At 36.7% G+C, this 15,448-nt stretch overlaps 2 protein-coding genes across 4 annotated transcripts in view; both read left to right on the plus strand.

Annotated features, from left to right (window-relative positions):
- LOC120501370 (macrophage mannose receptor 1-like) overlaps nucleotides 1-1,079 on the plus strand; it is a 33,607-nt gene extending 32,528 nt beyond the window's left edge. For both annotated transcript variants that reach the window (XM_039707546.1, XM_039707554.1), the window contains one exon: nucleotides 12-1,079. In XM_039707546.1, the coding sequence (XP_039563480.1) occupies nucleotides 12-256 (245 nt within the window). In that variant the 3' untranslated portion in view covers nucleotides 257-1,079. The remainder of the gene's footprint in view (nucleotides 1-11) is intronic.
- A 1,571-nt stretch (nucleotides 1,080-2,650) lies between these two features.
- The window catches only part of LOC120501346 (macrophage mannose receptor 1-like), a 33,075-nt gene continuing 20,277 nt past the window's right edge, over nucleotides 2,651-15,448 (plus strand). The window contains exons 1-11 of one of the 2 annotated variants that reach the window (XM_039707497.1): nucleotides 2,651-2,804; nucleotides 5,056-5,451; nucleotides 6,774-6,947; nucleotides 8,825-8,983; nucleotides 9,874-9,987; nucleotides 11,111-11,257; nucleotides 12,198-12,380; nucleotides 12,934-13,091; nucleotides 13,507-13,617; nucleotides 14,663-14,778; nucleotides 15,163-15,311. In XM_039707497.1, the coding sequence (XP_039563431.1) occupies nucleotides 2,735-2,804; nucleotides 5,056-5,451; nucleotides 6,774-6,947; nucleotides 8,825-8,983; nucleotides 9,874-9,987; nucleotides 11,111-11,257; nucleotides 12,198-12,380; nucleotides 12,934-13,091; nucleotides 13,507-13,617; nucleotides 14,663-14,778; nucleotides 15,163-15,311 (1,777 nt within the window). In that variant the 5' untranslated portion in view covers nucleotides 2,651-2,734. The remainder of the gene's footprint in view (nucleotides 2,805-5,055; nucleotides 5,452-6,773; nucleotides 6,948-8,824; nucleotides 8,984-9,873; nucleotides 9,988-11,110; nucleotides 11,258-12,197; nucleotides 12,381-12,933; nucleotides 13,092-13,506; nucleotides 13,618-14,662; nucleotides 14,779-15,162; nucleotides 15,312-15,448) is intronic. The other variant, XM_039707507.1, reaches the window with a different exon arrangement.

A 15,448-nucleotide genomic window follows, 5' to 3' on the forward strand; every position in this document is an offset into this window, starting at 1 on the left:
TTTATTTACAGATGCCAAAAAGGACAAAGCCAGTGGTCACCTGAATATGTGGATACTACTTACTCTGGTCCTCATAATTTTATTAGGGGTGGGCTTCATGATTTATTTCTTGTTCAAGATCAAAACTGGAAGTGGAACTGGAAGAGAGGTGAGGCGAAGCAGCAGGCAGCTGGAATACAGCCATGTCCTAACTGCAGGAGACAATGGAAGTGATGTTACCAACAACAAAGAAAAAAATGAACATAGTGCTGTCTGATGGGATAACACAGCCAAAATAAATTATTAAGCTGAAAAAAATATAGCTGAACTAAAGGAAACCTTAGTCTCTCAGGTTCATGTAACTTTTACTATGAAGTAAAATTGGCAGTTATTCCTTTGGGAAAGATTAGGAAGTACTGCTGTATGCTTCTCAATAAATACTCTCAGGTATTTATTGACTTAGTACTGTACCAAATGGCTAATTCAGCAAGCAAGGAAAATAACAGAGCTAGTGGGAATTTAGATTTAAAAGTTGTGGGTTACTTATTCAGGAATTTGTGATAGCATCACTTACAGAGTCAAGACTAACACTGAGCATTCTGCAGAGCTGTCAGCCCTAGTTCCTGCACTTTGAGAGTACCTCACCATACTGTTCTGAAGCCTCCACACTGTTACTTAAGTGATATGTGGAATAAACAGAGATTTACATGAATTGTTTTTCCCCATTGCTGCCCTTGTCTTATATCCTTTACACAAATATCTTGCTTGTGATAGTATTGTAAGTGAAATGCAAATACTTGTCCTTCATTCATGGCTTCAACTTGAATTTTGCAAAATAAATAAATCTTTACATACAGTCTTATTCTATGACTTTGAATGTTTTTTATCGATTATGAACATGAGACTATATCAATAAACAATCTATATATTACACAATAACATTTCTGTGTTTAATTAGCATGTGGAGATGATACATGGTTTGTTGATCTAATGAGTCTTCTTCCTTAAAAAAGAGGCTGACAGCAGGAGACACAGAAACGTGAACAAGGCATATGACTAAAAAAGCCATAAATAAACCATAAAATAAAATAGGTGCCAAATAAATTTTGAAGAATGCATTCCTGGTTTTATTCCACTTCATCACTCCTTTTAGGATAGCTTTGCGTACTACACTCCACCTCTCTGATAAATGGACTGATAACTGGGCTCTGTGTCCATGATTCAGGCCAGTAAAAGAGTGGGGCATAAAGCAGTACCTTGCTACTGAAATGTTTTAGAGACTTACTGAGATGCTTAAGTTTTTCTAGGAATTCTCTGTGGTCTATGAGATTCTGAAGAGAAAAAGATCTCAAGGACCTCTGTGAATTACAAACCTTTAGAAAGTGCTTAAGAACTGCAGAGGAAATGTTACATTGGATTGACAGTTTATAGATATGTCAATTAAACAAAACATTTTGAAGAGGATAAGGAATAAAGGCCATTTTTTTACTCAAACTACTTTTAATGACAATCTTCTTGATCTTCTTTTCTGTCCTTCATGTAAGTTACAAAGAATACTTTTGTTTTTTGTTTTTTTTTTTGGTAAATACGGAAATGGTGTCTGTGCTGTTTGATGGTTACTGATTAAGGCAAAGTAAACGCAAAGAATAAACAGATAAAAAAATCCAACATAATATCATTATTTAAATGTTCTATATTTTATGTTGATAACACAACTCCAAAGACTGTATTGTGTGAATGAGTTTCTTCTATCTCATTAAGTGATGCTTTGTTCTTGCAGAAAATACTGTGAGATTTATTTTCATAATAAAGCCAAGAAAAATGAGAAAAAATTTGAAGGGCAATTTCAGCTGAATTTCTTTCCTCCCTTTTTTTTCAAAATTACTATGGGATTGTACATCATGGCTGTAGTTCATTTCCACTTAATAAATTACTGAAGCTCACTTGTAAAATTTGAAACTATTCCTCTATTCTTGTCTCATTTATGCTTGGTATAAAGAAAGAGTAAAGTACTTAAGTTCATTTCTACTTCATGAATGAAATAATTTTGAAAGGCAGCAGTTTTTTTTTTCAAAATCACAGAATGATTTGTAAAGATTTTGTTAATTTGTGTTGGCTCTTCTAAGATAAATTCACATGAAATAACAACCCACTAGTTCTACTAGCTGATGCACCAGATAGATAAAGTCAGGTGCATGCATTTTGTCAAGTCACCACGCAAAATTAAATTGTCCTGTGGGGGTTAATTTTTTATACTGAAATAGTCAATATTGCTCACTGCAGTAAATTAAATCAATATATCTTTTGCAGCAGTGAAGACCTTTCTGGCTAAGAAATTTGCATGTATTTTTCTCTGAGTTTCTCAGGTACATATGTTTGACATTTAAGATACATTCATTTAAAGAGTACTCCCTGCTTCTTTGTCTTTGAGGATCAGAATGTTACAATTCCAGCACAGAATTAAGAAAGTTAAAAACAATTCAGTGGAATGATCTTGAACTGTTCAAACTTTGCCACTTGCATTTGAATGGATGGAAACTTCACTTTCAGATGCAAAGTTTAAATTTTGTAATTATTTATAGATTTCAAAATACCACATGTGACAGGATATTTCCTTATTTAGAGCCCAGAGTTTTCTCTTTCAACTAAATATCTCCAAAACAGAGAAGAAGCCAGCACCAACTGATTCTTTAAGGACTTCTACTGCAGCAATTAATTTCATTTCATCTCATCTCCTTGTGAATAAGAAGACAGAATGAAAAACTTGACCTTTTCTACAGTTTTAGTTTTCCTGTCATTTGTTCATACTGCTTTTCAGACACTCGGTGAGTTTATTTTTTACTATCTCCTGCAAAAGTGGATGTGAAAGTGGACATCTTTGTTGTCTTGCTGGTTTCTCTGGATTTAAGACTTCCATATAGATTTACTACTGTACATTTCATATTTCTGTTAATGGGAGTGGTCCACAGAAGTTTCCACAAAACAGATACAGAGATGTTGATTTACTTTTAAAGAGAGGGGAATACCCAAAATGGGATAAAGCTGGGAATCAAAAGTCAGGACTGAGTCACATATGTGAATAAAGATTGCCTTTTGGGTACAACTTATTTTTTGGTTATGTTTGCTACTGTAAAGTAGATGAACTTTACAGTGTGCTCCATAGTCTTTGTCTGTATGTGTGACTGACTCACAAAAAAGTGAGAAGGATAAAGTAATTAAATAGGGTGTTGCATGTGTATCTCCTAGCCTTAACATGAGATCGTGTGGGATGAGGTGGAACATGTGGATTGATGTAAGGTGCAGCAATGTGGCTGAGAACAAGCCAGTGGAAAAAAAAATTAGAAATATTTGAGAATCAATAACAGCTGTGGAATAACCACTACAGCAGTGAGAGTAAAGATGAGAGGGATACTTAAGTGAAGTTGGCCAAAGACAGATCACAGCTCCTTTTTAAGTAAGTATATGATAATTTTCAAAGATGTGTTTACTTTAGTCTTCAGTTCATTAGACTTGTGGAGTGGGGTACCTATCACAGCTTCCAAAAGCAGACACTGTTCCATGTGACCCTGTACAAAAAAAGAGGGTCTCTCACCTGCTCTGTGAGCTGGAAACCTGACCCAAAAGCAGAAACTTCACAGTTTCCAGCCAGAACTCCTATTATTAGATCCAAAAATTTTAATGAGGGACAACAGCTGGTACTTAGGGGACTACACTAAGCACTTATTTACTCAGCAGTAAGAAATTAAAGACTTTATAATATTTAAAACTTTTTGCCTAAATGGACAAGGAAAGAAGAAACTAAGTCTCAGCTTCAAATTTAGATTCACAGAAGTGAAATTCCTATACATTACTGAGCTGATCAAAGTAATACAGGGACCTTCTGGAAGAGCACAAGAACTCTTCTTTCTGTCATACCCTCTCAGAATTTCCCAGAGACTTTCTCCTCTGTTCACTACCCAACACTGGTTTGCCCTAACATCCTACACTTTTCCTAAAAATTTACTTTAGTATGTGGAGGGGAATCTCACTGCCTCTTCTGAGCTATTGTCTCAGAGGGACATGGCAGTGAAGCTGCATCTCTGTTTCCAGGTGTGAATTTGAGGCACAGAGGGCTGAAGGGCAAAACCTTGCCCTCCTTTTCTATAGGTCCTAGAATATTCCTTGTAGTCCAAATTTCAATCCCTCATGACCCAAAGCCAGTGAGAGCTGCATGCTACCTGACATTTTTAAGAGCATGCAGCTGTTTGCCCAGGAGGACTTGCTTTGTGGGTCACAGCAGAGCTGCAGTTCTGGACAGCCCTTCCCAGCAGGGTTTACTAATCTCAATGGATTACAACAGCAGGCTGCCTGTAATCCTTTGGGAGTGTTAACTGTCTTGTGTGGCACTCACAATGCACAGGCATGCAGGCCCACACCTATAGTACCTATACAGAATCTATATTTATATCACTGTTTGTTCTTGTGACAATGTTTGTGATTTATTGCGCAAATTGTGTTGACTTATGACAAATGTACTAAGGAAATGATACTGGATCGAGGCAAGGTAACAAGCCACCATTACATGGTTTCTAATTCTAAAAAAATTCCCAAACCATAACAGAACATGTAAATTCCAGAAGGAGTACTCACTAACTCTATTAAGCACAAATGGGACCCCATGGAGATGTATGTCACAGGAGCTAAATCTATAATGCATGAAAGTGATGGCCAACTTGCAAATTTTCAGTAAAGGTCTCTTTTGGAATTCTTGAATGAAATGTGCTTTTCAGAAGAAGATAAAATTCCATTATTATGATCACATATCTGAAGCTGTCTTAATGTAGTTTATGTGTTCTTATTCCCCTGTATTGTGTTCCCATGAATTTACTGAGCTGTACTTACTTTTCCTTCCCAGAATGAATGAAATGTGTCTTGAAAATGCCATTTGATCCTTGTAAAATTTGCAGCCTCCTGACATGAGTCAGGATAGAATCATAGCATAGATCAGCATAGAATAAACAGCACATATTTCTCCTCACAACCTCCCCTTACAATGTGCTCACCCTAACCAGTTATTCTGAATGTTTTGTTTTACAGACAAGGAAATATTCTTAATATTTAATGAAGATACTAAGTTCTGTTTAATTGCTCAGAGTTCTGAGGTAGTCACAACAGCTGCTTGCAAGGAAAACAATGATTTACAAAAATTCAGGTGGGTCTCTGATCATCAGTTAATGAGCGTGGCATTTGCACAATGCTTGGGAGTGCCCAACAAGAGAAACCAGGCTAAAATTTCTCTGTACCCATGCAACAAGAAAAGTGAGTTCCAGAAATGGGAATGCAGAAATGCAGCCTTGGCAATCCAAGGGGAAGATTTATTTCTCAGTGCTGGCAAAAAAAGAGAAAATATTTTGCTGAAAACAGGATCAGAGGCAATGGATAAATGGAAGATCTATGGAACCATGGATAATCTGTGCTCTCAAAGCTACGAAGGTAAGGTTTAAGGTTATTTTTGGTGGTTTATTGAATCGACTTGTTTGCCATCAGAGATAGGATCTTTTGGTTTCTGCCCGCCTTAGCCTAAAACCAGCTTTTCCCCCTGAGGCTATTGTGGACTACTAGAGAATGATTAGCTCACATATTCAGGCCTGTGTCACTCCATCCTAGAGAAAAACAGCTGCTTAGGTTCAGACACAGTGCAGTATGTGAGAAATGTGAATATTTTTTGTTCTTTACTTTTAAAGCAAATGTAGATGTAGGTTTTTTTTTAATTGTTAGTGTTAATCACTCTTCCCAGTGGTGCCTAGCAATAACACAATGGGCAGAAACCGAATAACACAAAGTTCTGCTTGAACAAGAGGAAGAAGTTCTTTTACCATGCACTGGAACAGATTGTCCAGAGATGTTGTGGAGTTTCCCTCACTGGAGATATTCAACAGCCATCTGCACACCCTCCTGGACCATGTGCTCTGGGATGGCCTTGCGTGAGCTGGGAGCTTGGACCAGATAACCCTCTGTGATCCCTTCCAACCTGAGCCATTCTGTGATTCTGGGACTTTGTAATCAAAGCACTTTATTTAACTGCATACTATTACTACAGAGCTTGTATTAGTATTATTGTATGAAAGGGAAAATCTATCAATATTAAATGTAAGGAAATAATTCCATGCATAAGAGCTTCAGTTGCTCTAGGAGATTTCAGGTGCCAAAATATCCCACAATATTGAACCACATGAAGTGGAATTTAAGCCACATGATAAAAAGATAGCATGAATTTTAGAAAATTAGATATGAGATAAAAATATATAATATTTTATATATATGTATATATATAATACATATATAATACATACAATACATATGTATAATACATATGTACATATATAATACATATAATACATATTATGTATACATATATACATATGTACGTATTTTATATACGTATAATAATACATATTATATAATATACATTATATTATATTATATTATATTATATTATATTATATTATATTATATTATATTATATTATATTATATTATATTATATTAGAGATAAAAATCACTGCAGCTCTTTCATGGTTGTCTATACCATGAAACTGCTCAATTTCTAGCTGGCACATCTGATGATGTACCCCAGAAGCAAAGGGTAAATTGCAAAACCTGCCAAGAACTTCCACGGAAGACATTTCTGGTAACAGCAGTTCCCCAATTACACTGGTGAAACACTTGTCATGCTTTCTCCACGTTGTCTTATGGAGAGTACAGACACACATATATTCACAAAGCTATATTAAAACTTCTCTTTTGCTCCCTCAGACGTGTTTACACTGTTAGGAAATTCCAATGGAGCTCCGTGTGCCTTCCCCTTCCTGCTGAGTGGAAGATGGTACGCTGAGTGCACAGCTGCTGGCAGGTCAGATGGTTTGTTCTGGTGTGCAACAACGCCCAGCTTCGATGAGGACCATTTGTTTGGGTTCTGCCCAGCTGCCAGTAAGTCCCACATGCTGACACAGACCCCGTAACACAACCCTGCTACATAAATATATCAATTTTGAGATGCTGCTAAAGTACAAGGGAAAAACCGTGTAGTGGCCTAAATTTTACTCAAAATGTCTCTTTCATGCAATGACTTCCTGACAGAAGTAACAAATCTACTTTCTAATAACCTACAGTCAGGCTGAAAGTTGTATGTGTGTGTCCATCAATAGTTAAGACTGAGGAAAGAACAGTGTGCTTTAAATAGGACTCTCTTCAGCATAGAATCACCTGAAAATTGAGTGCAATTCACAGTCTAATACTCACTGATATTTGTGATAGCAGTAGTCTAACCTTTTGTACCCAAGCAAAGCCCTGTTCTGTATAACAAGATTGGTCTACAGCTCATGGAAGGATGTAGTTTATTTTCTGAAAGATATAAAATTAAAAGGTTGGCTCAGAGGTTTTACTGAAATGTTAGCATCATCAGAATTTCTCTTTTAGTGTTTCAGAATGTATGACAAAATAATGCTATTTTAAACAGATAAAAGTAATGTCATGGGAGTGCAGGATAAAGAACCCCAAATGTTCATGAAGATATTAAAAATGCTGCCTCTAACCTAAGTTTTCAGTTCAATACGACAGAACCAGAATCACAATTTGTCATTTTGATGGGAGCACTGCACTGGTAAACCAAGTTCAGCTCGCTCTCAATCACCACCAACCACCACTGACTGCTTTGGTGAAAATTATTCTCTGGTGCAATATTGCAGCAGTAGCTTCAAAAAATCTCATTACATCCTCATTATATAAACCAGAATATGTGAAGTATTTGGCATTATAAAATTGTTGGGACATTATCACTAATACTTGAGTCTACAGTTAAAAAAGAATGTTAAAAATGTCTGAATCAGCAGTAAAGAAACACAATAAGAAATAGAAAACTTTTCCTCTAACAAACCATTTAAGAAATTTAATGGTTTTTTTCTCAACAAAAGAGAAATTTAGGATATGTTGTAATCACAGCTCATTTTATTATTTGCCCAGTGAACAGTTTTGCTAACAGTGAGCTCTCAGAAGACAATTTCAACATTCTGGTTATCTAAAACACACGCAGACCACAAGTACAACCTCAATTCCCTCATCTGCTCCTGACAGGACCCTTCACCAGCTCTCTTGCCCTCCTCTGGAGGGGCTCCAGCACCTCAAGCTCTTTACTGCAGTCAGGCTCAAGACTGAGCTGAGTATTTGAGGTGTGGCCCCACCAGTGCAGAGCCAGAGGGGCAATCACTGCCCTGCTCCTGCTGGCCACACCATTGCTGATACAGGCCAAGCTGCTGTTGGCCTTCTTGGCCACCTGGGCACTATATGGCTCACGTTTGGCCAGTTATCAACCAGCACCCCCATGTCCATTTCCACTGGACAACTTTCCAGCTGCTCTTCCCCAGGCCTATAGCATTGTACATGTAATCAGTCATGGCACTTTCACAAGAAAGGTTTCATTACTGCAAATGTTTGTATTTCAGTTGTGTTCCAGCCAAGAATAAACTTGGGCATAGCCTATGAATAAGCTTCTGAACAGGTTTTCAGGGTAGAAAATGATCATGATACAGTTTTGACTTAGTGGCCTCTTTACAATATTCTTTTTCTCCTGGAGATAATAAATTTGAAGAGGAAAGTGCAAATAAAGGATGAAAGGCTAATCACTGATAATGACAATGTGTCAATGACACACCCTCTTTTCTTAACAAAGATCAGCATAACTTGTGGGTCTGAGCCTTAATTGCCCCAAACTGTTATTTCACAAATAAGCTTGCAGTTAAATTTTGCCATAACACTTTGTGTAACGTTTATTACCGCCTCGGGTACTAAATCACCTTTCTCTCTCACAGACATTGACCGATTTTGGAGCACAGATCCTTTGACAGGAACCTACTACCAGATAAACCACCAGTCAGCTCTCACATGGCACCAAGCAAGGAGGAGCTGTCAGCAGCAGAATGCTGAATTATTAAGTGTCACAGAGATACATGAACAAATATATCTAAGAGGTGAACTAATAAGCAAGATTCAGTAAAAGCTCTTTTGAAAAGTTTTTTTTGACTGATAACAAATGTTTCAATGCTTTTATCACATTACAGTGAATAATTGATGTAAGAAAGCGGTATCTATACTAATCAGAAATAATACAATTACAGTACATTAAGTTTTTTATCTGTGGAACTTTAGTAAATTGTGAAATTTCTATTGCAAATTATTATTATTATTGTTGTTGTTGTTGTTATTTACTATTATTATTATTATTATTATTATTATTGGGTTGTTTTGGGGGGTTGTTGTTTTGTTTTTGGGGTTTGTTTTGTTTTGTTTTGTTTTGTTTTTTTAATCTAAGGATTTTCAGCTAATTAAGCAAAAGTTAGCTCAAGCTCAGAAAACACTAGGAAGATTCTAGAAAGAGTCACATGGCAATTACATGGCAATTACATTATTTGACACGTTCTATGATTATATTTTGTGTTAATAAATCAGTATTCTTCATGTATAGCTAATTAAATAGTTGTTTTGAAATATGATACAAATTTTATACAGACTTTATAGATTTATGCACAATGTAGAAGGAAGGTTGAACCTATCAGTTGCACCACAAGCAAGAAAACATAACAATATTAATAATAGAAATTCAATCTTTCCATTTTCAAAGCTTATTGCTTATATATAACTGCAGAATAGCATTAAGTTCAGATAAACTAATATGTAAAATAACCTTTTTCAATTCTCTACCCTTTATCTACAGAAAAAAACCTCTGAGTTTATTACAGTAAACATGAATTCTGTACTGAACTTAGAAATCACTAAGACTTCTACTATCTTCTTCTAAACTTTAGAAATGCTAAGTTTTCCTAGCAAATCTCATTAAAATTAAATTATTTTGGTTATCTAGATTTGATTGACAGCACGAGATCCTCTCTCTGGATTGGGCTTAACAGTCTGAATCTCAACAGTGGCTGGCAGTGGAGTGGTGGCTTTCCCTTCAGATACTTTAACTGGGCACCAGGTAGTAATCTTTTTAAACAATTTTTGGAATTATAATTTGAGAATTACGCTTTTCTTCACTAGATATAACTCATGGAATTTCAAGCAGAAGACCTAAATAACCTCATCTCCTATCAGAGGCAGATAAAGTAAAACACCCTAGTTGAGCTGTGTCATACTGGGATGATACTGGGATGCCTTCAAGTCAGAAATTCTCTGTGTCTCTACAACTGTCACAGGGTTATCAGACCCTGCATCCTGCAAGGACTCAGCTGCCAGTGAGCATTGCTCTTGCAAAGCCTTCCTCTTCACTTCTTATGCTTTTTTACTCTTCTCCTCTCATTCAAGAGTTCATGGCATTGACAGTTTATCTTTGAGAGTCAATTATTGCCATGGCAACAGCTGGTTGCAGCAATTCTGAATAAATGCAGGCATAGTCCAACTTTCTGCCTTCCCAAGACTCAGAGGTGGCACCCGCTTTTACCTGGCACAGAAGATGAAGGGAAAGCCCAGAGCTGCCGAGGCTGGTGGAAGATTTTCTACCTTCTGTTGAGCTGATCAAATTCCTCAAGCTTTGCAGGGCTGAGAGGTCGGCTCTGAGGTCACTCACCCACAGCCCCAGGGCTTCTCACGCAGTGGCTGTGGTCATGAGCTGATCTACACGCTTCCAGTTCAGTGCAGAATTAAGCTGTAACTTCTGTGGGGGGAGGGGGAAAAAAGTAATTAATCACACTGTGGGCCTCTCTGAGAAGGAAACACTGACCATACCCCAGGGAGAGTGGTCCTCTGGAAAAACTCTGAGGGTGTTGGTGGAAGAGGCAGGCACAGGAGAGACAGTAATTGTGAGGGAACGTCAGGAGGTTCTGCTTGCAGCAAGGAGCAAATCTGCATTCAAATTGCAATGGGACATGCAGAAAGGACCACTATTCTGTAATCAAATGTGTGAATTATGCAATAAGAATCAAAAGAAATATTTTGATGAGTGCTTCTAAATTACATTTCATTATCCCTGGTAGAAAAATAATTGTAGGAGTGAAATAATGAGCCTGTAATTGACACATGAAAAGGTGATCAGTAAATTGCTCTTTTAGCTGCTGATATAAACCCTGTGCTACATAAAAATAATTGGTTTTTATCCCATGAAGGAAGCCCTGAGCCTGAGTCTGAAAAACTCTGTGCAGTACTGAACCCCAGAAGAGATACTAAATGGGAAAACCAGCCATGTGAGCTGAAACTTGGCTATATCTGTAAAAAGGAAAAATCTACAAAGGATCCTTTAATTCTTCCATCAGGTATGTCAACCAAATAAAAAACCTCTTGATAAAGGCATAAGTTGTTTCAATAAAGTTAAATCTAATGGCTATTTAAATTAAAAAGAAAGTGCAAGCATTGAAATTTGGTTAACTGCTATGATGACAGGTACAGAACATAGCTTATTGTTATTTCTTTAGCAAAATATATTTAAATACTGAAAATGTTCCTGGAGCCCACTAACCACACAAGCGTTTTTTACTTTATGTTATTATTCACAATTCCAGAGGCACTGGGTTAAGCCATAGAGTTTCATGAAAGTATCATGGTCTGCATGGACATGAAAATAAAGTTAGAGATGCTTCACCCTTCCTGCAGTGCATTCTAACAGAAACACTGAGGTTTGTCACAGAAGGGTTGGGAAAATGTCATCAGCAGGCTCAGAGCAAATTCTTGATGGCAAAAAGATGGCAATCTTTCTAGATTGCTATAAATATTTCTAAAATTTTGATCTAGAAAGATGGCAGAAAGGAGCTTCCTTTGGACCACTTTTCTACTATACTTCTCTCTGGTTTATTTAGTGAGAGCTGGCATGAAAAGCCATGTGTGCAGAGAATCACTTGTGCTGCAGTAATAATGTCTTTCCTTTATGAAATATAAAAATCGCAATTGGGTGGGATATATTGCGTGGAAATGCTGCATATGAAATTCCAAAATATTCCTGTGGACAGTGAATACTTCACACTAGTGAAGCCCAGTAACAACTGGCTCCAGTCTTTTCCTCTTTTGTTCAATGCAGTTTGCTTTCTCTAAAGGCACCATGAGCAACAACATACAGATTAAAATACTGAAGTACTGCTTGTTTGTTGCCACATCCTTTTCACTCTAATTTGTTGATTAGCTAAATTTCAAATGTAATTTCAGTTATTCTATGCTTCAATTTGCACCATTTAAAAACTTGAAATATCTGTTGATTTTGAGGGGATGTAGAGTCTGTTAAATGCCCAGAAGAATGGTTGCCCTATGGAGGTCACTGTTTCATGGTTCATAGAGACCCCAAGGAATGGAGAGAAGCTCTAATTTCCTGCAATGAGAGCAATGGTGACCTGGCCAGTATCCACAGCCCTGAGGAGCATGGCTTCATACTGTCTCAGCTTGGCTACAGTGAGTATTTCTGCAGGGCAGTGTTTGGTGCAAATACAGACCTGTACTACTAGAAATCGTACAGGATTTAAATAAAATAATTATTTCTTCCTTTTTATGAATATTAGTAGGGAAGGCCACAGATATATAGGTTAGAAAAATGCGAAAGCTAAAAAACCCTCAAGAGGAGTCATTACTGAATTTTCATTTTCATTTTCATTCTTTTAATTTTGATTTTCATTTGTTTTTCACTGCATGAAATCACTTGAAGGAAATAACAGCTCTAGTCACTACAGCATTTAAGTGGATTATCTGCATCAGACTCCTTGTAGCTGTAGATACAGTAATGTACTTTACTGATAAATCTGACCAATATAATTTCCTGCTGGTATCTCATTTTTAACTTATTGAAAGAAGAATGAGAGTTACATTTTAAAATAAACTCCTGTCTTTTAATACAGATGAATTTGCATTGCAATATTGCAGCATTGCAATTTCAGCTCATCTCCATAAAATCTCACTCCTATGGACTGTTTCAACTTGGGTAATAACACAAATGAATTCCTGTCCTTAGGAGCTGTTGATGAGCTGTGGATTGGCCTGAATGACCTCAAAATTCAAATGTACTTTGAGTGGAGTGATGGGACTCCTGTCACATATACCAAGTGGTTGCCTGGAGAACCAACACAAGAAGTCACTGGCCAAGAAGATTGTGTCATTATGGCAGGAAAGGTGAAGCATTCCACATTAATCATGCAGTGTAGCACTGCACTATTTGACTTTTAGCTACATTTCCAGGGAGATTTTTAATGCAACTTAGCATAGTTGCTAAGCTGTATAAAATCAAAGAATGTTACCTTTATTCACTCAGACATATGGTTGTTCTAAATTAAATTTAGAATGAAATTTCATAAATGTATAAAATATTCATATCTGATTGTAAGCGTACATTATATGCCAAGTAAACCTTAACAGTCTGGCTGTGCCACTTAGCTTAACATAACCTTACCTCCAAGCTCAAATACCTTGAATCCACTAAAAAATACAGCTATTCACATTGAAACAGTATTTTGAAAAGAATGATAATGTTTCTAAAGTAAAACGTTTCGGCCTCACTGCTTTTCACCTCTTCCCAAACCGCAACTAGGATGGGTACTGGGCAGACAGTGCCTGTGACAGGAAGTTAGGCTACATCTGCAGAAGAGACCCACTACAAGGAGTTTCTGGAACAGCAAAGACTGATCCTGCCTGCCCGAAGGTAAGAAGAAAGCATAACCAAGAATCTGGTTAGCAAAATTTCACAAGCTCCTCTTGACAGTGAAATAACCTTTTTTTTTTTTTTCCTTTTCTAGCAAGTGTTATTCCAGAACAAAATCAGGGTGATAATTTTCACTACATTCCCATATAAGGAATAATAATAAGCCAGGCCTCTTACTTCTCAGAACTTTCTGTGAAAGGAGCTAAAGCCAATTCTATGTTGTCAGCATATTTGTTATATTGTTCTGCAACCATCTGTGGTTATTGAATACATAGTAGGGACTGGTAACAATTCTGGACTATGCAGTACGATGCAAGTGAATTTGTTTTGATCAAGTCATTGTATCCTACCAGTTTTTTCCTTTTCCCTCTTTTTACTTTCCTATTTACTCCTATTCTATATTTAGTAACCTTTCCCACAAGCCCATATGGGGAGCAGAGCTGAGACTCATTGTGCTCAATGGAGTTAAGCAGCAGCCAAATACTAAACATAGAGTTCATTCCCCTTTCTTGGGTACAGAATGCAAATCTTGAGATGCCACAAAAGGGAAAAGTGACTTGGAATTCAGCTGTAATTTTGGGGATTTTGCTCTTCAGAGGTTTCTACGTTACCTCTTCAGTCAGACTTTTTAGGTGATCTGATGTATTAAATCAATTAATTAGTCAATTTACTGTTCCTTTAGCCTCAGAAACATAGGAAACTTGAGCCAGCATCTCTACTATAATACAGACTACACTTTTTTTTTGTTCCAAGCAAAAAATATTTTTTTTCATCTCTGTGTCCCTCTGACATTTTTACCAGTAAACATTTTTCCATTATTGTCAAAAAATGAGACTCATAGGCATTAAATCAATTCTTTCTGCATCGGTAATCTCTTCTTAGCATTTGCTAAGCTGAATTTCCATAGGTACACTGGAATTCAGATTTATAAATAATCATCTTAAGTTATATTAAAAAGATTTTGGCTTATGTATATTCATTGAAATTCAAGTGCTAGAACATATGTTGTTTTTAATTGCAAGTTTATTTCATGCGTTCTTGACAGGGTTGGAAAAGATATGGTTTTTACTGCTACCTGGTTGGACATACCTCTGTAACATTTTCAGAAGCAAAGAAAACCTGTGAAAGGAGCAGTGGTTATTTAACAAGTATAGCAGACAGGTATGAAAAGATTTTAAAAATTGTATATCTGATGCAATAATATTGGAATTTTAAAAAATAGTTGAGAACTTTTTGAAAAAAAAACAAACCAAACCCAACATCCCCACAATAAAAAAAATGAATAAACATAGTATGGCTTTTCTGACTAAAAATAATTTACACATCGATGCTTTCTAGTACTTTACTTTGAAAGAACAGACAACAGCAACTTTGGCTCTGTAAGGAGTAATTTTTCAGAATAGCACAACTTCACCCCCTATTGCAGCTGGGGCCCAGTTAAACAACATATTTCCCCTAAGAGGAAATTTAATGGAGAATCTATTAATTCTAGCTGTGTGAAGTTTGGATGCTAGGCTTAATCCCATCTGACTCCTGTCATTTCAGATATGAACAAGCCTACCTGACCAGCCTCATTGGTCTGAGCTCTGAGAAGTATTTTTGGATTGGTCTTTCAGACATGGAAGAACAAGGGATTTTCAAGTGGGTGACTGGTGAAGGTGTTCTGTACACAAACTGGAATGCAGCAATGCCTGGTACTCTACTGATGCAAAATGATTTTTGCCTTTTTCTTTCTTTATATTCTCTGTATTCTTTACACATATATTTGTAGCTTATTATGGTATTAGAAGCTAGTCCCAATGCTTTTCCCTATCTTTCCCCTATCCAGAAG

Source organism: Passer montanus, unplaced genomic scaffold, assembly GCF_014805655.1.
Source record: "Passer montanus isolate IOZ18808 unplaced genomic scaffold, ASM1480565v1 scaffold10, whole genome shotgun sequence".
Classification (NCBI taxonomy): domain Eukaryota; kingdom Metazoa; phylum Chordata; class Aves; order Passeriformes; family Passeridae; genus Passer; species Passer montanus.